Here is a 24672-nt window from a genome sequence, read left to right on the forward strand (position 1 = left end):
AACAGATGAAGTATAAAAAAAACGTTCCCCTTGGATCATCACTGGACATGTTGATAGAGGGGGGGGAAGTGAAATTGACAATATCATTGTAGGAGCGCACTAAAGGGGCGACGGTCCGCTCCACTACACTGAAGTAGGGATGTCTACAGTGGAAGAAGAAGAAGGGGGAGGGTACCACTTTGTCACAGGCTGCTATGTAGATTAACCTTTCAATTAGTTGTTATCAGGTCCTCTCCATGTCTCGGCGCAAGCTTTTCAGCCTTCGTTTTAAGAAAACAAATCCCACGAAATCGCTCGGATATGTCGCCACACATTTATCCATCGACGTTTCCCCGATAATGAAGAGGAGTATCCGAGGGGGGGAAACTTGAAGAGGTAAACTACCAGCAAATATTTACGGTAGCCTGTGCTCTCGGTTTTTCTTCTTGTTTCATACTAGTTCTGTGTTCATCCTTGCATGAAACTTGCCGTTAATTTCTTGTGCCTTGGGCGACAGATTACATTGCTAGGTCGGGTTTTGTGTAACCTGGATGTGAAAATCCAAGCTGGCTGTGTATCATTTCCCAATAAAATATGGAAAACGAGAGCGGAGCTGAAGCCGAGAGATGGGAGCTAAAGAAACTAGCGATACATAATTGAGAAGCAGTGATGAAGGAGCTAACTCTCCCGGCAGTCGTGTTAACTTGTATTCCCCCCTGAACATCTTTTTTCTCTCCGGGGCTCACTATGTCCCCTCATTGGAGATATTTGATAGTTAATGGTGATAAAGAGGTCATGCCATCATTGCACAGCGCAACAGAGGACGTTAATAATGTCGCTGGCAGACGTGGAGCCAGCAGAAAACCTACTTTGTAGCTCAGCGGATCGTTTATTCATCGCCCCCAATTTAACGTCACATAGTTTAAATGTTAAATATCGTGAAATTTACGGCTCCTCTCGGGGAAATAATGAAAAGGGAGGAAGATAAAGAGGGGTAAAGGCGATAGCTTAGGCACATTTAGCCTGCAGGAGTCTTAAAAAGGCTACCTAGTATTTATTTTATTTTTAGATTTTTTTGAAAAATTAAATGTGTTCCACTTTAAATCGGCGCTTGAGACTTTGCAGGTTTTATGCAAACAAATGATAGATTTAACAAACAGCCAATTAAAGTCTAAAATGTCCCAAATCACTTTCAAGTGTAACCAACTGTTTCAAGGAGGAATCTAAGTAAAGGTGGGCCGGTGCTAAACGCTTTGCAAATGAGGTTAAATAATTATGTAATTTGATTGTTATTAAGACAGTTTATGCCTGATATAGTGTATTTATAACTTTATAACATCCTGTCGCTGCGGTTAGAGCTGTAAGTTGAAATATCATGAGTGTTAGCGGTGAATGATATCAATACATCACTGAAGGCACCTTAAGAGGCGGGTCAATTGAGTGAAGTGACAGATCATACAGCCAGTGCCGTGCCTCTTAGAGTGAGCTCATACATAAAGATTGACATGTGCTTTATCAAACCAGAAATCGGATCTTGTCTTTACAGCCAATATTGAAGTTGCTAGGGAGGGCACATTAGTGTAGGTAAGGTTTAATGAGACTCCATTGGATTGTAATCAGCGTCATGTCGGATTCATGTAAACTACAACATTGTAACAAAATGGCGACTGTTTAGGTGACATCAGTAATGCTGGCAACACTGTCATTTATCTGCTCAACTCAGCGGAACACAACTCTAGGTTTGTTACGTAGTTATTACCGGTTTCTTCCTTCTTTAAACGGCTCGGTGGTTATTTGAAGACGTCCTCAAATGTCTGACGGCAGCTGTCAGGAAGTGAGCATTGATTATAGCTGCATCTGTCATTAACGCCCGCGCTGATCAGTTTGTCGTCGCGGTCGTCGAGCTGTCAAAAGTCGCGTGCAGACAAGTAACGGTTAAACTTTACCTATGATCGCTCTTTTTGTGTGCTTTTAGTCACTTCGTGTGCTTTAGTTAGAACAAGAAATGTTACGGTGACATTTTGGAAATTACGTGCTGCAGAAATAAATTTTAACTTCCATGGGTTTTTTTCATGTCGGAAAGGAATCTGAAACCGAAAATATGTATCTGTCAAGGAGGCTATTTATACTTTCCTAGAACTCGGTAGAAGTTTCTAGCTACCTGCCATAGTGGAAAAACTTACTACTTTTACAAAATAATCGCTTTTTAAATTTACATCTGGTATGGTGTGTGGATTATTGTGTCAGACTATGGATTAAGTCCCTCGAATTTCTTTAGCAACCATGACAGCTCCTGCATCTGTTTATATCCATCTCTTCCTCATGTTTTAACACATCTTAAAAGTCCTGCATTCCTCTATCATAGTCTATCTACAATATGCTATGAGCTAATCTATACACTGTGAATAAAAGGAAGAGGTTGTAATTTTCAAATGAATCTGACCAATTTCTATTTATTTTTTCGTATAGATTTGATCTGGGATTGAATAAATAAAGCTTCAGGTCATCTGGTAACTGCCATTGTGGAATTTACTCGTGCCAACTTTTCCTCAAGTTCAATGTCACTTATCCAGGATTGAGAAGAAATATGTGGATGCACACGTGGAACATACCTTTTTGACCTTGTTAAGGATGTGGATGTACCCAGTGTTCACCAGCAGAAAGGGGGAATCTGTATGGATCACGTTTTTGTGAGATTTATTGTTCAACCATGGTAAAACTTGCAAACCCTCTGTACACGGAGTGGATTCTTGAAGCAATACAGAAAATCAAAAGGCAAAAGCAGAGGCCCTCAGAGGAGAGAATTTGTCATGCTGTGGCCACCTCGCATGGACTGGACAAGAAGACCGTCCTTGAGCAGTTGGAATTAAGTGTTCATGATGGCTCCATTCTCAAGGTTACAAATAAGGGGAGTGCCTCCTACAAGGACCCAGGAAATCCCGGGAGAGTTGGATCAATCCCGCCTGCAAATGCATCTGTGCCATCGAAGGAATCTATATGGAATTCAAGCGATCTGCGCCATATTGATTGGAATAAAATACTTAAGAGGGCCATCGAGGGCCTGGATGATACCCATGGCTCCTCGCTAAAGAATATCGAGAGGTATCTGAGGAACCAGGATGACCTCACAAACATTGTTGATAACCCCGCCTTCCGGCAGAGGTTACGGCTGGCGGCCAAGCGGTCAGTTAACAACGGCAGGTTGTTAAAAAATGGCCCGCGGTATAAGCTCAGCCATGGCAGTGTGGAGGGAAGGGTCTCCAGGTGTCCAAGTGCTTCCCCCTTGGTCCTGTCATCAGTGACGCTCCTCCCTCATGAGCGAGACCAGGTACACACAACTTGGCCTCTGCATTCTCACTTTTTCACCTCATGCTTATTACCCTGGACTTTGGTCTGCTATATGATGCTGTGACATCCCAGGCATCACACTAGTAAAATCCCAGCCAAAATATTGTTGTTATTGACGTGTCACTGATTTCAACCATCTTACCCAGCTCTAGAATGTAGTAAAGCTTTGTTTTCAAAGAACTAAGGACTATTTTGGAACTCAAATGGGGGTACCCCCGTGATATTATTACCAAGAAGGAACGGTAAAAGTTTGAGTGGAATTTTCTCAATAGGAATTTTACAATTGTGGTCTTAATCTTTGGGACTTAAGCTTGGCAGGTCAGAAACAACGCCATCTAGAGTGATTCCCTTTGGGCCAGTGTTGCTGTTGGTCTCCATAATAAGAGAGCTTGGATAATCAGAAAGTCATGCTGACAGTGTGTGGTAGGCAGTCTGCTGTAGGCTTCCCACTGGTTATGTAACTCTAGCCTAATGACCTTAAGGGATTGGATGTGGCTGGCTGTCTTGTGAGTAGCAAAGCATTAGTAAACAGATATGGAATATGTTATTGGTAATTTACAAGGGCATGAGCATAAACTAGTCTTCACAAATGGTGCTGAGAAGTGGCAGCTGAAGTATGTGTGGTAGGACAGAATATTCTCAGACTACACGCTGCTGTTATGACCTTTGTGCTAACTGAGATGCCCCAGAGAGGAAATAAAACCATATAAACAAACTTCCAGGTTGCATAGTTTCTGCTGCCTTTGACACCTCAGGGTGGTTTATAGTTTCGCAGAGATTGTGTCTCTATTACTAGTGTACATTTCGGTACATTGCAAGACATTGTCAAGCACAGAAGGGTGTTTCATGGAAAATAGTTTTCGTAGTGTGGCCCTAAAGTGCAGCATACAGTCATCTAGGTAGTTTTTTGTGAAGGCTTTTTGCAGCTTGTGTGTTGAGGCTTATCAAGATGAAGTGCGGTCTAATAGTTTATGCACAAGTTATGCAGCTGAAGTGGCTAGCAGCATCAGGCTATAGAGATGTCACCCTGCTCCCCACCAGTTTCACAGTGAATAATCAGGAAGCGACACCTTGATACTGCAGCCACAACTGTGACTGTGTCTGTGGTCGGGCCAAAAGTGAAACTGAGAACTGTTTAGAGACACAGTGTCCTGCGATGGTTCTCATAGCTGAGGAAGGCCTGCTGTTTTCCATTTGGAACATTTCAACCTATTGCTCCCGGCCTGATGACATCACCTAGCCAAGTCCAGTTTTACCGTTCACTTCAAAGGATGAGACAGCTCTGCCTGTTCAGTTGTTGAAGCACGAGTGTGTGTGTTGAGAATACTTTGAGGTAAAAAAGAGCAGTCTTGGTTAAGAGTTTATTAGATTCTGAAGAGACTCTGGCAGGAACAAAGGCAAGGAATGAGAGTTTTTTTTTTTCCCCTGCTGCGTTATGCAACCACTTGAGCTCTCTCTCTCGCTCTCTCTCTCTACCAGCAGTTTTCTAATAGGACCCCACCCCCTCACTCAGGACAGCCTGCTCTTTTGAAGCAGCATAATTTCCTGTAATGTACTTAATTTAGAATCCCCAAGTAAATCATCAGCATCTCTTCAGCTGTGTTTGTTTCTCTATTTTTGCGTGTTTGTGCTGTGCAGATTGCAAATTGCTATTGGTTTTAATCACCAGGCCTAAGAATATTCCTGATGGAAATTAATTCTCCAGTTCCTGGATTAGACTTCATAGCTCAGTCAGTGGAGACTGTGTTATGAAGTGAAGACTTATTAAAAAAAGCTCTGAGCATTTCATCAGCAGTATGCACAGACTGCATATTAGCACTGATGTCTTATTAATTTCAATCTCTTTATGTTAATTTTGCTTGTATCTATACTTCTCTTCTAGACATCATATTTATGATGTTCATTAGCCCTAAATCTGAGTTTTAAGGCTCAAGAATAGTTTACTCAGTGATCACTTATTTTAGTTGGCCTCTACAGGCACCATAATACAATTTCTACATGAACAAGAAGTAATAAAACGTAAGTAATCACAACACTGAGGCCTTATTTTCAGATGCCTTTGGCTGCATCTTTTAGCAGTGATAACGTAAAATGGCTTGTGATCAAGGACAAAAGCTAACATTTCTCCACTTATCTCCTCTCTGAGCGAATGTGATTTGAACTTTGATGAGCCATAAATTGACAGACTTTGTGCAGCCCAATTAACAAAACATTGGGTTTATATGTAGGGCTGTTTTCATTACTGACTTGTCTTTTAAGAGTATTAGTTTGTATGTGTCTGAAAATAGTAGTAGTAAAAAGTTCTCACAGCTAAAGGTGTCGTCTTCAATTTGGTTGTTTTGTCCGACCAATAGTCTAAAACCCAAATATATTAAATTGACAATGATATAAAAACAGAGAAATCATCACGTTGAAATCAGTGATTATCTCTGAGCCAGTGTTATACATCCTACAGGTGTAGCTTCATCACACAGTAGCATTTCAGTGTTTTTATGTCCATAATCACAGCTGTGTGAGCAGGAGTCAGCTTCTAATGCCAGTGCCTGCTTTCAAATATTGACCTGGCAGGTTGGAAAATAGAGTAATCATTGATGTGGCAGTAAACTGCTTCCTCTCACCGTAACAACTAATTGATACAACAGCCAGGAACAATGACCAAATCCCCACAATATCCTTTCCTGCATATCCCCCCTGGGGTTCATTTGGTGTGCTGTAACAGCCAAGTTGAACGGACGCTTCTGTTTTATGTTTGTTGACGGATACAGAAAAGAAAAAGAACAGCATAGCTCTCTTAATTTGACTGTAGGTCAGGACCAATAGAGATTCGGAGGTTGCACATTTTGTTGAGGTCAGGATGCTGATCTGCGTCATAGAAACCAGGAACTAATTATGGGCATCCCAAGAGTGCCCTTCAAAGCTCCAGTCAATTGATGAGGCCTTAGTGTGTAAACTGATGATGAGGTTGGTTATTTATGGTCACACCCTGTGAGTGTTATTTTCCGTTAAGAACTTCCACTTAAGCGTGGAACGAGATGGCAGCATGTTTGATGCTCCTCTAGAGGCTTGTGTATATGATCTCATATTTTGAGGGGCACCTTATGAAAGCCATATTATGTCAGTCTGAGTCTAGTCTGGTCATGATTTCAGCCAAAGATGGGTTACATTTTGAGTGGTTGTTTTACGAAGAGTCTTCCCAGGTTTCCTCTTGTGAAGTCCGCCTCACTTCATTCTGAGTGATCAATAGGGAAATCCTCTTAAACCTAGAGCTCATATTTTACTTCTTCTGAACTTAACCGTAAACCCTTAAATGAGTGTTTGTTCTGAGACTTGCAACATTTACAGTGGATCACGGCAGTAACAATGAGAGCATGTTTTATTATTGAGGTAATTTGATTACATGCTGGTTAATCCTTTCAGACTGGAGTGCAAGCTTTAAGAATTGGATTAAGCCCTTAAACTATGATTACTAAGATCACTTACCCATTCAGATGTAGCCTAATGGATAAAGGAGGTGGATCTCAAACGCAGAATATCTCTGAGGATGAGATTTCATTTATTATTAATTTCTAGTCTGTGAGAAGTCAACTCGTTTTATTTATTTTTTTCATTCTCTAAGGTCATGCTCACATTTTTGTGGCTACTTCATCGTCTTGCTTTAACCAACAATATGTCTCTACAGTGATCTCAAGAAAAGATAAAACAGACTTTCAAGCACTTCATACCGCAGCCGGTGCCCGTTTCTGTTTTTTAAACAGTTTGTCTCTGTTTGTGTTCCCACCCAGCTCCGGGTTGACCCCATCCCAATATGCAGTTTCTGTCTTGGAACGAAAGAGTCAAATCGGGACAAGCGGCCAGAAGAGCTGCTGTCCTGTGCAGACTGTGGGAGCAGTGGTAAGTCGCCTTGTGCAACGCTTCAGTTTGTGCATGTTCCCACAAGCCATAACATACTGTAGTCTGGAAAAATCTGTTAGCCTTGTATGTTGGCAAAGGTTCACAAGCAACAGTGTGAATGTATATAAGGAATAGAGGTGGGCGATGTGTTTACAATCATTAGCACAATATTTAGAATAATAGTTATTCGATATGTCACAATATGGCAAATACTATGTATATACATATGTGTGTGTGCAAAATCACATGTAAAATATTAAAACTTGTATTAAGTCAGAGGAAAAATATTCAAATATTAAATCAAAATCCTGCTAGTTTTTTACTTAAAATTTGCTTACAATTATTATTATTTTACATTTTGCTGCTAAAGATACAACATTAAATCATATCATAATGCTGTGAAAGATGGTGATAATATTGAATTATTGTCTAGTCCGAATGAGAAATGGTAACTTGGTAGCAGTAGCAAGAAAGTGTGGGGGACATGGATAACATTTTCTGTCAAGGTATCTATCGGGATGGGCAATAAAACAATTATGATAATTATCGCGATATAATGTTTCTCAAAAACAATATAACAAATGTATCTTTAACTTTCACTCAGGAGAAAAAAAACAGCCTTTGAAAGAAATAATGATTTGACATTTATCGTGATAATTATCAGTATTGAATGATATGAAATGTTTTAACGTGATAACATTTCTGGCCATATCGCCCAGCCCTACGCTGTCATGTTTATTTTATATCACAATAGAGTTATAAATGTAAGTATTTTGTTGCTATAGAGTTATAGCATGATATAGTGCATTTTCTGGTAATTCAGCCAAATGTTTATATAAATAAATGAAAATGCCTGTTTGTTGCCTAAAATACCTGAAAACCATTGCACTTAATCACATTTATGCAAAAAATCCTGCAAATCCAATATTTCCATCAAGTATTCTTACCTTCGTATAAAGGTTATAGAAAAATCTGTGATTGTTGACAAATCCCTCAATTTACAGTGTACTATCATATCAGCCAACCCTGTTAGCAGCAGTTCTCAGCATCGGTTAGGCAGATGTCACATTCTTGCTCCACATTTTTCACTTCCCTTCAAGAGATTTAATGGAAGAACAATGTTCAAATTGAGTGGCTGAAGGGATCCAAATTGCTTGCAACCCTCAGTGGGCTCAAGAAGGGCAGATGCTCCATAAGTGGCCGTTAGAATCTGAAATCACCCAAGTCATTTTTGCTCAATTCAGATTCTTCTTATAGAGCGCGCCAGGCACAGCGGATCAAAGATCAACCCATTCCCTGCTGCAGATGGGTGGCATTTCCTTTACTGTTCTTTTGTTCCAGACAAAAATGCTAACCCCCCCCCCCTAAAATTACCTCTGCCAAGGAGTCATTTATGTTTGAACAATTATTTTAAATGCCGTAAGGAATTGTTCTCCTGGTGACATTTTTATAGCTCAAATTTGACTAAGTAGCGTTGAGGTGGTTTTCATTAACCGCTCGTAGTGTACACAAATTGTGCTCTCACTGTAAAACAGCTGTTTTACAACCATGAGAGGGAGCCGGGTGAGTGAGAAGGCAAGCTTTTACATGACTTTCATGGATCGGCTTCCATTAGAATGAGTGCTGCTACTGTTTCTGCCTCATTAAGATCAAATTATCTGTAATTAGCGGCTCAGATGTTTGATCATACTGTTTTTAGCCACAACTTGTGGCAAGGGGGAGGGGGGGTGGGTGTTGCGGACATACAGGCTCACCATTGTTTTTGATGATGTAATATGTTAATAATTAACCTTACTCTGTGAATAAATGGAAAGCCTTGTCTTTAGCTCTGTGACACATTCAATGCTGTTAAAAAAATGTGTTATGCTAATATGAATTTTCGATTGCTTCTGAAGGGCATCCATCATGTCTGAAGTTTTCCCCCGAATTAACCTCAAATGTGAAGAGATTACGATGGCAGTGTATTGAATGCAAAACCTGCAGCTCCTGTCGAATACAGGGGAAAAATGCTGTAAGTATTATGTTGCGTATATCTTAACACACACCGTATTCAGTGTTGTTGGCTTGGAGGTAGATCTCATTTTGTGCATCCCTCAGGATTTGTTGGTTTTCCCTCCGATTTGTAAAGCCTCTCTTGTGCACAATTGGGCTTATTTTGCCGGAAGACTTTAAATGACAGGGATTGTTACATGTATGCAACAGGGACATCCCTTACACATGCCTGCTGTTCCCTTTCAGGATGAGATGCTATTCTGCGATTCATGTGATCGGGGCTTTCACATGGAATGCTGCGACCCGCCGCTTTCAAGAATGCCAAAAGGTGAGGTGTTTACACTGTCTGGCTTCTCTGTTTCCCTCTCTGCTGTCATTTCAAAGCCTTTTCTTCACAGACGGCCGTTTGGGGCTGTCACTCAGCACACAGAGAGGCAGCGGTGGCTTATTAGGAGCTTTGCATGCATATCAAATTATTTCAGCATCCCCGGGGAGATTTGCTATCTCTGGATTACAGTAGTGACCCTACAGCGAGGCTTGTAATGATGGCGCACATACTGTAGTAGGACATTTGGCAGGCAATTCATACAAGTCACATAGCTTTGCTCAACAAGCTGACACAAAGTCTATTTCACTGGACAGAATTGACCCAATGTTTTTCTTATGGATTTTCGCTTTGTGCTGAGTAATTGATTGTCATTGTGAGCTGGCGGGATTCTCGCTATTAAAGGAAATGTTTCAGATGAATGTACTGTATGTCCTCTGAATTGATGAACCCACCCAAACGGTACTCTCGTTGTTTGGATACCCTCCAGGAACCTGGATCTGCCAAGTCTGCAGGCCGAAGGAGAATGGGAAGAAACTGCTGCACAAGAAAGCCGATCAGATCAAACGTCGATATGCAAAGCCAATTGGAAGGCCCAGAAATAAGCTCAAACAAAGAATGTGAGTGTGCAATAATTGAATATTAGCAGTTTGGATTTGTTAAGGGAAATTCCTATTGGTAATAATAAACATTGTATTCTCGAGTTAATTGCTAAGATCTGAGAACATGGTGTCGAAAAGAAGTTAAACAAAGCCCCATGTTAGCCTAGCGGTAAAAGTTTCTGGTTCAACTTTGACCTTCCTACCGTTATTGTGTGTGATGTTGCCCGTTTCTATATCTGAGTAATTGCTGTGGTATCAATGTTACCATACCAGATAAAGATTGTGGTCAAAACTACTAAAATAAAACCCAGACTATAATAAACTGGAATTATTCTTCACAGAGAATAAGAACACACCAAGCAAGCAATAAGTAAACACAAACAACAGTGAAATCTTCTCTTCGCATCAAAAAGAATTAGTGTTTATCGTTTTGTTGGATGCAAAATATGTTGATTGCTCCCAAAAAACACTTGTTACTCATGCAGTGATAAAGAATAAAATAATTTAGAGATCTGTTCAGTGTGCAAAATGTACTCAGATCCACAAAATGTAATCAAAGCATCAAAAGTCAAAGTACTCATTATTCACAGCTGTATATTACTATACATTACATTGTTAGATTAATATAATTGATGCATGAATGTGTAAGCAGCTCTTTAATGTCGTAGCTGTTTGAGGAGAAGTTGACGTTTAACAACTTTGTATATTGTTGGTAGGTTAATTTATAACATTGTGTCATATTTTAGGAGTTGATCATGCGTTGTATGTAAAGTCTAGAAACTGTACATGTCAGATAAATGCAATGGCGAAAAGTGAAGAAGTAATAGCCATGTAACATTATAAAGTTATTAAAAGTTAAGTACAAGTACCTTAATATTTTACTTAAGAACAGTACTTGAGTAAATGCACTAAGTTACATTCCACTTCTGGCAGTGAGATCTGACTTTCTACAATAGAAAAATTTGTTTTTCATGTTTTCGCAGGTCTGTAACCAGTGGTGACGGCTCCATGGTAGCACTTGGAGGAAGGGGGTCACCTGGTAGGGGTCAAAAGATTACCGTCTGTTCCACACCTTCATCTGGTCATGCTGCATCTGTGACGGACGCCAGAGACAGATTGGCTGTTGCAGACCCTTGTTGTGCGGTCGACGCCAACCAATTCACCACTTCCACCCCCACCACCACTCCCCCCCTCACGCCCACCTCCACCCCAGCTACACTCACCGTTAACAAGAAAACCAAAGGGCTTATCGATGGGCTTTCCAAATTCTTTACCCCTTCCCCCGTGGGCCGTCGCTCGCGAGCTGTAACCGTAAAGTCAACCGCCAAACAGTTAAGCTGTAGAGACAAGGGTCCGCCCAAACTGTCCAAGCCACCAGAGCCATTTGCCTTTGTTGCTGACGCCACTCAAAAGATAACCCCCTCGTCTTCTGCACTTCCTCCCGCTCCCACATTGCCGGGACTTAGCCCTCCCACACAGGTGTCCAGCAGCTCCACCTCTGCTAACTCGCCCCAGAGCTCCTCCAGCCAGTCTAGTGTTCCTTCCCTGAGTAGTCTCTGCAATAGCAGCCAACTTAAGGGACTATTTGACGGACTCTCTCACATTTATACTACTCAGGGACAATCGCGGAAAAAGAGACTACCTTGCTACGCACCGCCTAAGCGCATGCAACATAAGCTGGATTCCCCCCATGCGTCCAAAGCGGGGCCCCAGCACCTTGGAAAGAATGAGTTTAATAAAAATAGGTTACTCTCCACATCTGCTGGGCCGGGCCGACCCAGAGGACACCCGTTTAAGATGGTCAGTCATTTCAAACGTAACCCCTTCCTTAGAAAGCACAGGACACTAGGCAGGCTGAGGTATAAAGTGAGCCCTCAGAAGGGAGCCCCCTCACCAGGAAAGGGAGACTTGACAGACGGAAGAATTAAGCCTGAGAATAATCATGGTAAGCAAGGCTCGAAACTTCAGCCAAGACCTGCGTCTCCACACCTTTAAGCTTCTTCTTTATTTATTTTTTTAGCTTGACACTCGCAGTTATTATTTTTTTCTCCAGACTAGAGCTGATCTTTTCTTTAAGAAGACACCCTCAACATTCTAACAGACTACTAATCTTCTGCCTAATTTGAATTATTTTAGTTTCTTAACCCAGTTTCGTTGCGTTTTGACTTGGCTGCGGAGTTTACGTGGCTTCCATCCTCTCGCCCGTTGGCTTTTTGTCATAGTGCATGGCCCACTAACTCCCTCATGTTGCTCCTTGCTCTGTCCTTGACCCTCTGCAGTAGTGTGCACATTGTGATCACTACCTAGTAGAGGCTGTAGTCACATCAGCGCTCTTCCTCATCCCACCCTCACTCTTGAAATCTCTGTCTCCACTCAACATCACTTCCAGCGGTCATTAGACACATACAACCCAGTGATTCACCCAGCCAAGTTGACTCAGAACTGACATGATGATTATAGCCAGAAGTGCAGTAACCCTCACATTTCACTGTCTCCAGGAGTGAAGTCACAGTTTAAAAAAATAACACATAGGAAAAACAAATGGATATATGTTTCAAGCTGTTCTAAACAATATACTGCACAAACACTACTCACCCCAACAGTACATTTTCATAAATATCTTAATGACACATCACGTCCACTTGTAATGGGTTTTTGTTTTGGTGGTTAAGTCATGGTGTTGATGTCTTTCATAAAATTACTGCCTGCTTTCCAACATCAGTTGCTTTTCATGTCGACACTCGCTCCCTTCACTGCATCTGCTTCTCCATTCATGGGAAACTGTCTTGGAGGATGACTAAGCACATGAAAGCGGTTACGCAATTAGAGTGATTTAGTTTCACTTCATTACATTAGGGATTTTCATATAAACATGCAAAGATGATACATTATGAAATTCCTCAGAGACACGGCCTCAAACAGGCTCAGCAGCAGCACTCACAGTATAAGCACATTTGCATAGAATGCATTTATGAGATTATTCAGCCACGGCTGCTTCAAACCTAGCCGGTGTTGATGCGCTATCTGATGTGTTGTTGTTGTGTTATTGTGCCTGTAACAGGCCACAGCGAGGAGCTCCGTGTGAAGCAGGAGGCCCACGCCGACTTTGCGGCCATGTCCAGAGACCACGTCACAGAGGATGACATTGAGACATTCACACATGTCCAGGACCTCGCCATGCAGGTGAGAAACAGGGCCTTAAGAGTTTGTAACTTTATTTTTATTGATATTTATAGATTTGAGAATATCTCTTATACATCTTATAGGCATATGTGTGTGTGTGTGTGTGTATATGTGTGTGTATATATATATATATATATATATATATATATATACACACACACACACAAAGTCGAATCTTTAGTATTTTTCATATTGTTCAAATCATATTTGTAAGTTTAAGTCTAGTAAAGATAAAGTTTATTTATGTGAGAATTGTATCTCAGCTTTGCGATATGTAGTCTTTGAGTTTTCAACATCCCATATTTTTTGAATATATCACTATTCTAATAGCGAGTGGATCAGATGTCAGCAGGGATTTAAAGATTATATGTCATTTAAGTATTAAAGATCTTACTAGTGACATGAGGACTGTGAACCACAATCTTGATTTGAGAAATTTGTCACAATACCATTTTATGGACTGGTGATTAGAGAGAAGATTGAATTATCTGGGTCACCACAGATATCCATTTGCTTTATGAAATCTTTTCACAGAGAACTGGATCTCTGATGAACACAGACTCCATGCGTTGCCCTGCCATCATTGAATTTGGGAAGTATGAAATTCAAACCTGGTACTCGTCGCCTTACCCGCCTGAATATTCAAGGTAATGCTTTTACAAGACAATATAATGCCAATTCCTTTGTTACTTGAGTTACATTTAATTTCATTGTCCTTTTAAAAAACAAACTCTACAAACCGCAGCTCTCCCTTTTGTCTTTGTCAGATTACAAAAGCTTTATCTGTGCGAGTTCTGTCTGAAGTACATGAGAAGCAAAAACATTCTCCAGAGACACACAAAGAAGTGTGGCTGGTTCCACCCGCCAGCCAATGAAATCTACAGAAAGGACGACCTTTCCGTATTTGAGGTCAGCTTCCCTTTACAGCAATAAAGCAATAACTGTATGCTGCATGAGATTCCACTGAATGGGTTCTGGGAGGAGGAGGGGGAAAAATGGGAACTGTTTGAACAGTGTCCTCTTGCTCTTTTTATTCCGTGTTTAGGTTGATGGAAATGTCAGCAAACTATTCTGCCAAAACCTCTGCCTGTTAGCCAAGCTTTTCCTGGATCACAAGACCTTGTATTATGATGTGGAGCCTTTCCTCTTCTACATACTTACAAAGAATGATGAGAAAGGCTGTCATCTTGTGGGCTATTTCTCCAAGGTAAGTATTACAGAGTGATTATATGGGAAACGAAGGAATACCACACATAATTTTTTTTAATGATGGTACTGACACAGTAGGACTTACTGTAATTTGTCCATTTTTGTAACTTGGATTTAACTTTGAGTCGATTATTCGATTAGTCAAGCGAAAATGCCAAACATTCATTGGTTCCGGCTTCTTATGTTTCTTTTGTCTGTTTTACATCATTGTAAATTGATTTTCCTACTGCGATGCACATTTTTCACTATTATCTGACATTTTATAACTGCAATGATTAGTCAAATAATCAAAAAGAAAATTTACAGTTTTACCAACAAAAAGATAATTATCATTTGTTGTAGCAATAATAGAGAATAGTAGAGAGTAATACTTTTTAGAGAAAGCTCTTTACCCTGTGTGTGTGTGGCGTGCGTGTGCATGTGCACAGCTTTAGACAAGGACAATGGCAGGTGCAGTAAATTGCCAGCTTCAGCAGAGCTCTGACATACTTGATCTGTTTCTCCTTCCCTCAGGAAAAGCTTTGCCAGCAGAAGTACAATGTCTCCTGCATAATGATCATGCCTCAGTACCAAAGGCAAGGATTTGGAAGGTTCCTTATTGATTTCAGTAAGTTCCTTAATGCTTTTTTAGACCACCTAACTGAGGTTGTGTTTATTTTTTCATTGGTCCTAACAAACACTTTTAGATTAAGGGGTGGATTTGTAGCTTGTGGCAAGGTGCTGTTATTTGGTTAAGGCTTTGAAGTAGCCTAATCAAGAGCATTCATGTACAGTGCTTAGGCAATCACAGAAGATTAGGAGTGAGAAACATTATATTCTGACTGCATACATTATTTGATGGCCAATAGGATTTCACCTAATCATCGCCTGAAGAGATTTTTTTTTATAGAAAATGCCCCCATTTCTCTCTCCTTGACTTGTGATGAGGTGTAGATACTGCTTTTATGTTTTAGTCCAGTAAATGCAGCGCATACAATATTTAAAGCCTTGCGGTCCACTTATGAAAACAGTTGCTGCCTTGAGTGGATTTCTGTGTTTATGCAGGCAGTTTTTTTGTCGTTATAGGCGTTTTATTGTTTTCAAGAGTTGTCTCTTTGCAGAGTTTGTGTGTGATGAAGAGAAGGAAAAGGAGCAAGTGCTGGGTGGGCGGGCGCTAATGGAGCATTTGATTTCCTGTTCACTTTGGGAGCCATTGAGACACAGAGATGCAAGAGGATCTGTGATATTGAGAGTGTTCTGATAACAAAGACAGGGATTAAGGGAGATTGAACACAGCTGAGTTCTGAGCTCTTTGAAGGCTTTATTGGAAAATGTAGCTTAGAAGCTGGAAGTTGTTTAGATTAAGATTTTCTGTTATATTGGATAGTATTACGAACATTTTGTCTCAGGTAGCTCTGAGAGCTAAGCATTAGTGGGTGTCTGTGTGAAAAATGTTCTCTTTCAAATCATAATTCAAAGGACGCAGAGTAGCTCTTTTGTATTGGTTTATTAATGCTAATATACTAAAATGACATGGAATGAAATATGACTGTTTTCAATTAATTTATTTGAATATTCATCGCTAAGTGTTTGTTATCACAGGCTCCTCTTCTTAGCTTTAGTAATGAATATTGTCATGATTACTGGAATATTATGTGTTCACTGTTTGGTGATTAGATTTGCTTGTTTGGTTCTCGGTAGTGGGTGCACATTAAAAGGCATTAATTAATTTCATGCCGCTCATAATGGATGACCCTTGACAGGGCCGCTATAAAACTAATTACACACAGATACATATTAGTATTAGGTTTTTTTCTTGTTCGTTATCTTTCCTAAGTGCAGTCTCTTGTGAGCAATGACATCCAGCTGCTTCTCTGTTTCGCTCTGTCGCTTTGTTTCCTCTTTACTCCCCTCTTTCAACCTCCTTTGTTGCCCTTGCCAGCATGCATCATCGCTTCTGACAGAGGTTGAATATTTCCACTTATTTGTATTTGTTCTGTGAAACTGCAAGTATACATTTGTTATTATAATTATTTTCTTTCTTATTTTACTCACGCTGTGGCAATGTAAAGGTCTATTTCCCATGCCAATAAAGCCCCATTGAATTGAAGGAAATTGAACTGATTGCCTGCCCTCCCTTTATCTATTTAAAGCAGTGGTTCTTAAACTTTTCACGTCAAGGACACTTAAACTGACACAAATTAGACACAGACTTCCATTTGATAAGATTTTGTCCCAGGGTCGCCCATCTGATAGGATTTTTGCTTTAAGATGTTATATTACAGAAAGTATATGAAACCCATAACCAAAATAGTCATACATTCTGTCATTGTGTAACTTATGGATGAAAATAAATTGTTCCCCTTTTTGATATGGACCACCTGCTCTCTGAGAGCCACTTAGAGCCAGTGAGAACCACTGATTTAAAGTAGGTTGGGCAATATGACGGTATATATGACGGTATATACTCTGTGCCAGCAGAGATGTGTCCACCAGTAGAGATTCGGCAATACCGTTTCTAACGCGGGAGCCATCCCTTAGTGCTGTATATTTCGGCTAGGCTAAAGTGGCAAATCAGGGCTTGTTTCTCACGTGATCTCGCAATTCTCATGTGATCTTGCAAATCCAGTTGCATCACAAGTTAACATGATTTGGGCAGCAGGACAGCTTACCACGTTCTCACATGACGCGACTGCGAGGGTTGGTGACAGTAATGCACCTCTAAGCTGGTTACCGCAGTAGAAGAAGAGAGTGACTAGAAAACATGGAGGAGGAGAGTGACATTGTAAATAGAGGGGAGGAGGCACTGCAACTAACACAAGATGAGGGAGAAGAACGTGTTACTAAAAGGGATGCGAAAGTTTAAAATAAAAGAAGAAAATAATCAAATGCAATGAAGGATGGTTATTTTAAACTGTTTCTTAATTGAATTTACAGAACAAATACTGTGTCATGATATATACCGTTACTGTGATATAAAATTACATATACCGCGATAGAAGATTTTGGCCATATTGCCCACCACTAATTTGAAAGTGGAATCCCAACAACCCAACCAACCCTTACATTTATATGTATTCCAAAAGGGAGGGAACTTAGGGACTGACTTGCAATCTGAAATGACCCAGCAGCAGCCTCTAGCTTGACTAAAGCATTTTGTTTTTGTTTGAATCTTGTCTTTTTAGGTTACCTTCTCACCAGGCAAGAAGGACAAGCTGGCTCCCCGGAGAAGCCGCTGTCAGATCTGGGTCGCTTATCCTACCTGGCATATTGGAAAAGTGTCATACTGGAGTACCTTTATAAGCACCCAGATAAACACATCAGTGTTAAAGGAATAAGCAGGGCCACTGGGATGTGTCCACATGACATCGCCGCTACTCTCCAGCAGCTCGGCATGATTGACAGACAGGATGGCAGGTCAGTTTCCGAGCCGCAGTCTCCTTCAGCCTTTGCTGCCGCTTCTGTATGCTGTCTGACTTATCCAGGCCAGTGGGTATTTTTAACAGCGTATCCATTAATGCCGCTGAATATTGACAGAAGTAAGTCAGGTTAAGCACCCCCAAGGACACGGTGCACCTGCTGTCCCAAAGAGCTTGTCTTTGTGCGCGTATTTAACCACACATCACCTTCTGTGTACCCTGACTAGTGCTTCACTCTTTTGTGGACATGAACTCATCGGCTTTTCTTACTTTGACCTAGGATTGTGTTGATCAGAAGAGAGCGATTGATTCAGAGGCACATGGAGAGCCTGAGGGCTAACCCTCGACGAAATGAGGTGGACCCCGACGCCCTGCGCTGGACACCTTCCACGACTCTCAACGCCGTCCTGTCTGAGGAGGAGAGGGAGGCAGAGATGGATGTAGGTTTCCTTGTTCAATCAGGAGGCACTAGTTATGTGTTTACACTTGCTTACAGTGCTATTATTGGATGTTTGTTAGCTGGAGAGTTCAAATAGAGGCCATTAATAGGAAAAGCATTCTCACTGTCAGCAGGCATCTAATGTTGTGCAAAATTGCCCTAAATCAGTTCACTTCATAATTGATAGTGCTGAATATTCCATGAAATGCAATCTTTCCACGGTTGCTTAACGGAAATGTTTCCTCCATGACGGGCAGACATCCAATCAGGAGGCTGTTCTTATTATCAGGAGAAACCTGCAGTGATTCATTTGTCATGATGTTAATTCCAATCTCTTGTTTTCCCATTAGCCTCATTGCTCAGATGTTGGATCTGTGCGTGCGCCTTTCCCAGAGATAATGCGTCTTGTCTGTTTAATTACCAGGCTGAGCGGCTGAAGGAGCAGGCCAGTTGCTGGGAGAAGGAGGAGAGAGAGGGCTCCATGATGACTCACGGTAGCAGGCAACCTCTCACGAAGGTCCACTGTAAGATACCCTACAGGACCTACGAACGCCGCCCTGCACTGTCCTGGACCAGGCGCTTCCAGCCATCGGAGGATGTGAGCGACGACGAAGCTGATGATGATGACAACAACGATGACTCCGATGGCTCACCGCCCATCCTAACAAAAGCCCATGCAATGCTTGCAGCCAAGAGAAAGGTGACTTTTATTGTTTGTTGATGTGAATCATGTTTCTTTTGTATCACCAGAAGTCGGCTTTTTCCCCTAGTGGGATTATCTAAATGATTATCTGGAGTTATATTCTAGGACAAAGTGGAATTGAATGTATATCATTAGATATTTTCCTTCATTAGGGACTGTGTTGTGTACTCTGGTGGGATGGAAAGGTTTTATAAATATTCATGAATTCAGTGGAGGGTTCAGTGGTTTCCTCCTGTCTTCTGTAGCCTCCCTGTGTGCCTGCAGCTGTAGATAATAGATTGTGTTTTCACTGCTGGTGTCGAGACTGTGTAGGCTAAACCTTGTACTATTGTCAATGGTCATGGTTAATTTACTGCCCTACTCTGTGCTTCTCACATCTGTTCTGTCTATATGGCACTGCCCCCTTGTGCTGGAGATAATATTACAGCCGGGGTGCGTGATGTCAGGGAGACCTTTTCAACCGTAACAGTATGGATACTCGAAAAGGACGACACTGGCTGCTGGAGTTTATTTAGTGCATTAGTTACAGTATTGATTTCACATTCTTCTTGTGAAGGATTTCGGAGAGCAGAGCGGTTGAGTCCTAGGCAGCCGGTGGGAAACAACTGGAGAATGTAAAATATAGACTGTGGTTTCTGCTTACTCTGCCTGTCTCATTTGTGGTTTTCCACACCAGGCTGCATTGCTCAAACATTTAGTCTCAGAGTGTGGTTTTAACATTTTACATTTAGCACAAAAGCCTGAATGAATTTCTGCCATATCCTCATGGAGGTCATCCACCTAGTACCCTAGTTTTCAGTCTTTACAAAACTGCTACTCTGGTGGAGGTTTTTATTCTGTTTTCATTGGGATTTTCTTTTATTTGTATTTCAGAGAACCATTGTGCTCAAGAAGAGAGGGCGTAAAAGAAAGAGAATAAACAGCAGTGTAACAACAGAAACCATCTCTGAGACGACAGAGGTGCTGAACGAGCCGTTCGATAACTCAGAGGATGAGCGTCCTATGCCCCTGCTGGAGCGCACCTGCAGAGTGGGCGAGATGGAGGAAGAAGAGGAGGAGGAGGAGGAACAGAAGGACAAGACACCGATTACACCAATAAAACGCCGGAGAGGTCGTCCAAGGCTGGAGAAGAATGCACACAAAGACAAACTTGAACACTGGAATGAAGGTATTTGCAATTTGGCTGCTGAAAATAAAAAATCTGTTCTGCATTATTTCTCATAAAATAGTTTTAAAGCAGATTGTTAAATGTCTCTCTGGCAAAACAGTAAAGTATTTTTTCTTTTTTTCTGTAGGACCTGACGCCCTCTCTAAGAGACCCAGCAGACCCCGTCCAGTGAAACGGAAGAAGGGCTGGCCAAAAGGAGTGAAACGTGGCCCTCCTAAATGGAGGCTAAAGAATGAACGAAAGATGGGCTTCAAGCTCAACCTCTACACACCTCCTGAAACCCCAATGGAGGCAGAGCAGCACCATATTCAGACTGAAGAAGCGAAAGGGGGCCCAGACCAGGATATTGTCAGCGCAGACGAGAGCAGCAAAGCGGACAGAGACGCGGCGAGTCCAGGTTTAATGCTAGAGAGGCTCCCCTCTGATTCCCCGAGTCCTGCTGATCATGGCTCCCAGAAGTCAAGCTCCCCTGAAGGTTCACCAGTGGCTTCTCCAGTGTGTTCACCTGCTGCCTCTCCTGGGGCCATGTCCCCAAGGCCTGAGGACAGGGGTGAATCCCAAGAACCACCTGAAGAAGACCAACCAGAGAGTGAACATGGGCAGGACTCCCCAGCCAAAGATGTAGAACACAACACAGTGGGTTCTGTATCACTGGCGAATGACAATGAAGAAGATGAGGAGGAGGACAGGCAGCAGACTCAAATAGAGGATCAGGATGCAGATGACGAAGATGATAGTCACAGCAAAACAGCAGAACCTGAGAGCAGCAAAGCAGTGTTGGAACAGAGTTCGAAAGAAATACCAGAGTGCACCCCTGCTTTTTTTGATCCAAAAGAAGACAATGACTCTGAGTTGAGTCAGCAGGTTTCTACAGTACCATGTGGTGAAGACAAACCAGCTACTGCTGCAGAAAGCATCCAGGAGGCAGAGACAGGAACGACAGTAGCAACACCACCGCCTGAAGCAGTAGCAGTTGCTTCAGTAGCTGCTGTAGACTCTGATAATCCTGTAGACTCTGAGTCAGAGGAGGAGAGCACATCCAGTCCCTGTCCAGATCACCCACTTCCTCAGCCTGCAGAGAGGCCAACACTCAGTTCCATGCTGAGGGAGGATCCCCCAATCTGCACAGAGATTGACTCAGAGACAGCCCAAGCTGTTCAGTCCCTGACGCGGGAGACTGAACAGGAGAGTGTTTTCCAGGAGTGTGTGGAGAACCAGGAGCCCTGCAGGACCCTGCAGACCTACGCTCACGTGGCCCAGAGCCCCCAGCTCACCTCGCTGGATGACTGCCCCCAGTCGGACCACAGCAGTCCCCTTTCTTCAGCGCAATCCCATCCCAGCCAGTCGGTACGCTCTGTTAACAGCCCGGCTGTCTCCATCCTGGAGAGCGGCTACACTCAGATCAGCCCTGACCACAGTGCCATCTCAGTGCCCTCGCTCCACAACATGGAGACAAGCCCCATGATGGATGTGCCATCGGTGTCAGATCACTCGCAGCAGGTGGTGGACAGCGGCTTCAGTGATCTGGGCAGCATCGAGAGCACCACCGAGAACTACGACAACCCCAGCAGCTATGACTCCACCATAGGGGGCAGCATCTGTGGGGCAGGCCCCTCCCAGAACAGCTGCTCCTATGGCAGCATCCCCCCAAGTGGCCTGGCCCAGAGCAGCTGTGCCGTGAGCCAGCAAATGGCTGCCGTCAACCCCGGCAGCTGCGGGATGATTCAGCAGAACAGCCTGAGCTCGCCGCCGCACTGCAACGTCAAGTCGCCGCAGGGCTGTGTGGTGGTCGAGAGGCCTCCCAGCAACAGCCAGCACAGTCAACACAGCCAGCGCAGCCAACACAGTCAACACAACTCCCACAGCAGGCACGGCCCACACAATCAGCACAGCCAACACAATCAGCACGGTCCTCACAATCAGCTAAGCCAGCACAGTCAACACAATGCCCACAACCAGCATAGTCACCACCACAATCACCACCTGCAGCACAATCAGCTCAGCCAGCACAATCAGCACGCTCAGCATAGCCTTCACAATCAACATAGTCAGCACAGCCAGCAGCAGCCCATGGCACAGTGTGCCATCCCCACCAACTTCACCACCACCATGCAGCTGGCAGACATTCCTGAATCTGGCAACCCAAACTTCACCCTCTATGAGAGGATCAACCACCAGGGGGAGTATGGCAGCGGGCACTACTCTCAGTCGTCTGGCCTCAGTCTGGCCAAATTGCAGCAGTTCACCAACACGTTCATAGAGCACCCTCACTCGCTGCCTTTCAACCACTCGGCCTCACACCCCATCACATCTTATGCAAACACCCCTTCGTTGTCATCTCAGCACTCCAGCCTGGTCTCCTTGTCCCAGACGCCACATCGAGTCCCCAACTCACAGGTGCAGGCCACCATGACCCCGCCTCCGAATCTCAGCTCCCCGCCGCCCATGATGCTACAGCGTAACATGGGCATCCCGCCCTCGCAGCGGATCCAGCCCCAAATGGCCTCCAAGAGTCACATCTCTGCGCGCTCCAAGTCGGCCCCGCTGTCACACCACCAGCAGCAGATGTACGCCCGGCCGCCACAGGCTGTGGCCATGCAGGCGCCGTCCAGGACGTTGGCCGCCATGCCGCGCATGAACATGAGCGTGAACATCATGCCGGCACCAGCCTACAACGTCAACTCCATGAATATGTCCTCCCTAAACGCCATGAATGGTTACAGCATGAGCCAGCCCATGATGAACAGTGGCTACCATGGCAACCATGCCTATATGAACCAGTCACCCCAGTACTCTATGCAGATGGGCATGATGGGAACACAGCCATACCCCCAGCAGCCCATGCAAGCTCCACCACATGGCAACATGGTGTACACTCCAGCTGGTCACCATGGTTACATGAACACAGGCATGTCCAAGCAGTCCCTGAAAGGGCCCTTCATGAGGCGGTAACTTGCCGCAGGACTGAGCTGTTTCTTCTCACGTGCATTTGCTGTTTAAAGATGCACTGATCTGGCCTTTTCCTTTTTTTTGTTTTTTTTTGGTGTTTTTGTTTATTACTTAAAAACCAGCAGCAGCACTTGGAAAGAATGCAAACATTTTCATCAATGAGTAAACTTTGAAGCTAATGTTAAAAAGTATTTTTATTTCTCCAGATGGGAAGCCTTACAACATTACGATGAAAATCTATTTAATTAGTGTTAATGTCTCTGATGCGTCTTCACAGCAGGCGGGTTCAGTGCTCAGAGGTAGAGATCTCATCAGTGGTCTTGCAGTCGTGTAGCAGCCTCAAATGAAGCCATGTAATGTGCCTGCTACAAGTGGAGTTGGTGGCTGTTTGAACCTGTTCAGTGTACCTGTCTAACAGTGCTGACAATTAGTTTGTACTATACTCATGCCTTTGTATATTTAAATTATTGTACTTATTTTGTAAAGTGAAAACTAGCATGCTTCAGTCTCTGTTAGTGACAGTGCATTGAGTAGTACTGTACAAGTGTTGTGCTTAATAGCAAGCCATTTTAAAGATATCTGGCCTTTATTAGGTTTCCCTCCACAGGGAGAAAGATGAAACTATATTTTGTTAATTCTAATAATGTAAAAAAAATGTAAACTTAGTCCTGTTTTCTGTTCGGTTTGAGAGGTTTATTGCTATGTATGTATAATTCTGAAGTCTTTTGTAACAGATCTCCTTGAGGCAGCTTTCTGTTTAATAAAGCAGACTGATTTCTGTCAAAATAACAAAGCATATCTCAGTGTTTGTACCCTGAAAATTCTAAAACATTTCAAAATGTCCAGAAGTGTGGCAGAATTTAAAAGAACTAAATGATTATAACGATGAATAACAATAAAGAAAATATAAATTTAGTCCAAAGTTGATATTTTACATAATGCCTTTAAAGCTACGTTTTCATTCCATCTGTAGATTTGTTTTCTATCTTTATAAAATGTTGGATTTATATTTTACCGAAGTGTAGAAGAATAGAGCCTGTGAATAGACCAAACTAAGCTAATGGATTGCATGTAAAACGCAACTTGTACTTGTGTTTTTGTTTATATTGCTCTTTTGTAGCCTTTGTACCTGTACAGAGTTGCTGGTAAGAACGGGGGAAATACCTGGCTATGTGCACAAAAATCGGACAGAATGACCTTCTTGTATTTATGACTTTTCTCCTTTTGTCAGTTACTTAAAATGCTGTACATTTTAGCATAAGAATAAATTATGATTGACCATGTACTTGATTGTTCTCCTTTAATTTGAAACTCTAGCCTGAGGCCTGTCACAGAATGAGAATGCAATTATAGATTTTGAATTCGTGGTAATCCAGGCGGCTGTTTTCTGGGCAAAATAGTATTTAAAAAAAAAAAAAAAAGGAAACTTTACTTGGACTTGACTGCTTGACTTGACTTTTCACCTTCTAAAAACATGACTTGACGT

At 42.5% G+C, this 24672-nt stretch overlaps 1 protein-coding gene across 4 annotated transcripts; it reads left to right on the forward strand.

The window, feature by feature from the left end:
• Positions 1 to 137: 137 nt before the first annotated feature.
• On the forward strand, positions 138 to 24471 carry kat6b (K(lysine) acetyltransferase 6B). Of its 4 annotated transcripts, none has more exons than XM_038736443.1 (17): positions 138 to 375; positions 2449 to 3307; positions 7110 to 7218; positions 9114 to 9229; positions 9457 to 9538; positions 10026 to 10155; positions 11121 to 12082; positions 13199 to 13320; positions 13855 to 13967; positions 14088 to 14229; positions 14366 to 14527; positions 15043 to 15136; positions 17694 to 17925; positions 18208 to 18367; positions 18791 to 19066; positions 19943 to 20237; positions 20365 to 24471. In XM_038736443.1, exons 2-17 carry the CDS (start codon positions 2690 to 2692, stop codon positions 23187 to 23189), a joined length of 6438 nt encoding a protein of 2145 aa, XP_038592371.1. In that variant the 5' UTR covers positions 138 to 375; positions 2449 to 2689; the 3' UTR covers positions 23190 to 24471. The 4 variants fall into 4 exon arrangements, with proteins under 4 accessions (XP_038592371.1, XP_038592370.1, XP_038592373.1 ...); XM_038736442.1 differs by lacking the exon at positions 138 to 375 and adding an exon at positions 1565 to 1718; XM_038736445.1 differs by lacking the exon at positions 138 to 375 and adding an exon at positions 1565 to 1718 and having other exon boundaries at positions 11121 to 11176.
• The last annotated feature ends 201 nt before the right edge of the window (positions 24472 to 24672 follow it).

Source organism: Micropterus salmoides, unplaced genomic scaffold (assembly GCF_014851395.1).
Source record: "Micropterus salmoides isolate LMB-PRFRI ecotype aquatic unplaced genomic scaffold, ASM1485139v1 Ms_hic_scaffold_21, whole genome shotgun sequence".
NCBI lineage: Eukaryota > Metazoa > Chordata > Actinopteri > Centrarchiformes > Centrarchidae > Micropterus > Micropterus salmoides.

Coding starts and splice junctions, on each gene's coding strand:
- kat6b (XM_038736443.1), top strand. CDS start 2,690: ATGGTAAAACTTGCAAACCCTCTGTACACGGAGTGGATTCTTGAAGCA. Junction 7,219..9,113: donor TGCAGACTGTGGGAGCAGTG/GTAAGTCGCCTT, acceptor TTGCTTCTGAAG/GGCATCCATCATGTCTGAAG. Junction 20,238..20,364: donor ACTTGAACACTGGAATGAAG/GTATTTGCAATT, acceptor TTTTTTCTGTAG/GACCTGACGCCCTCTCTAAG.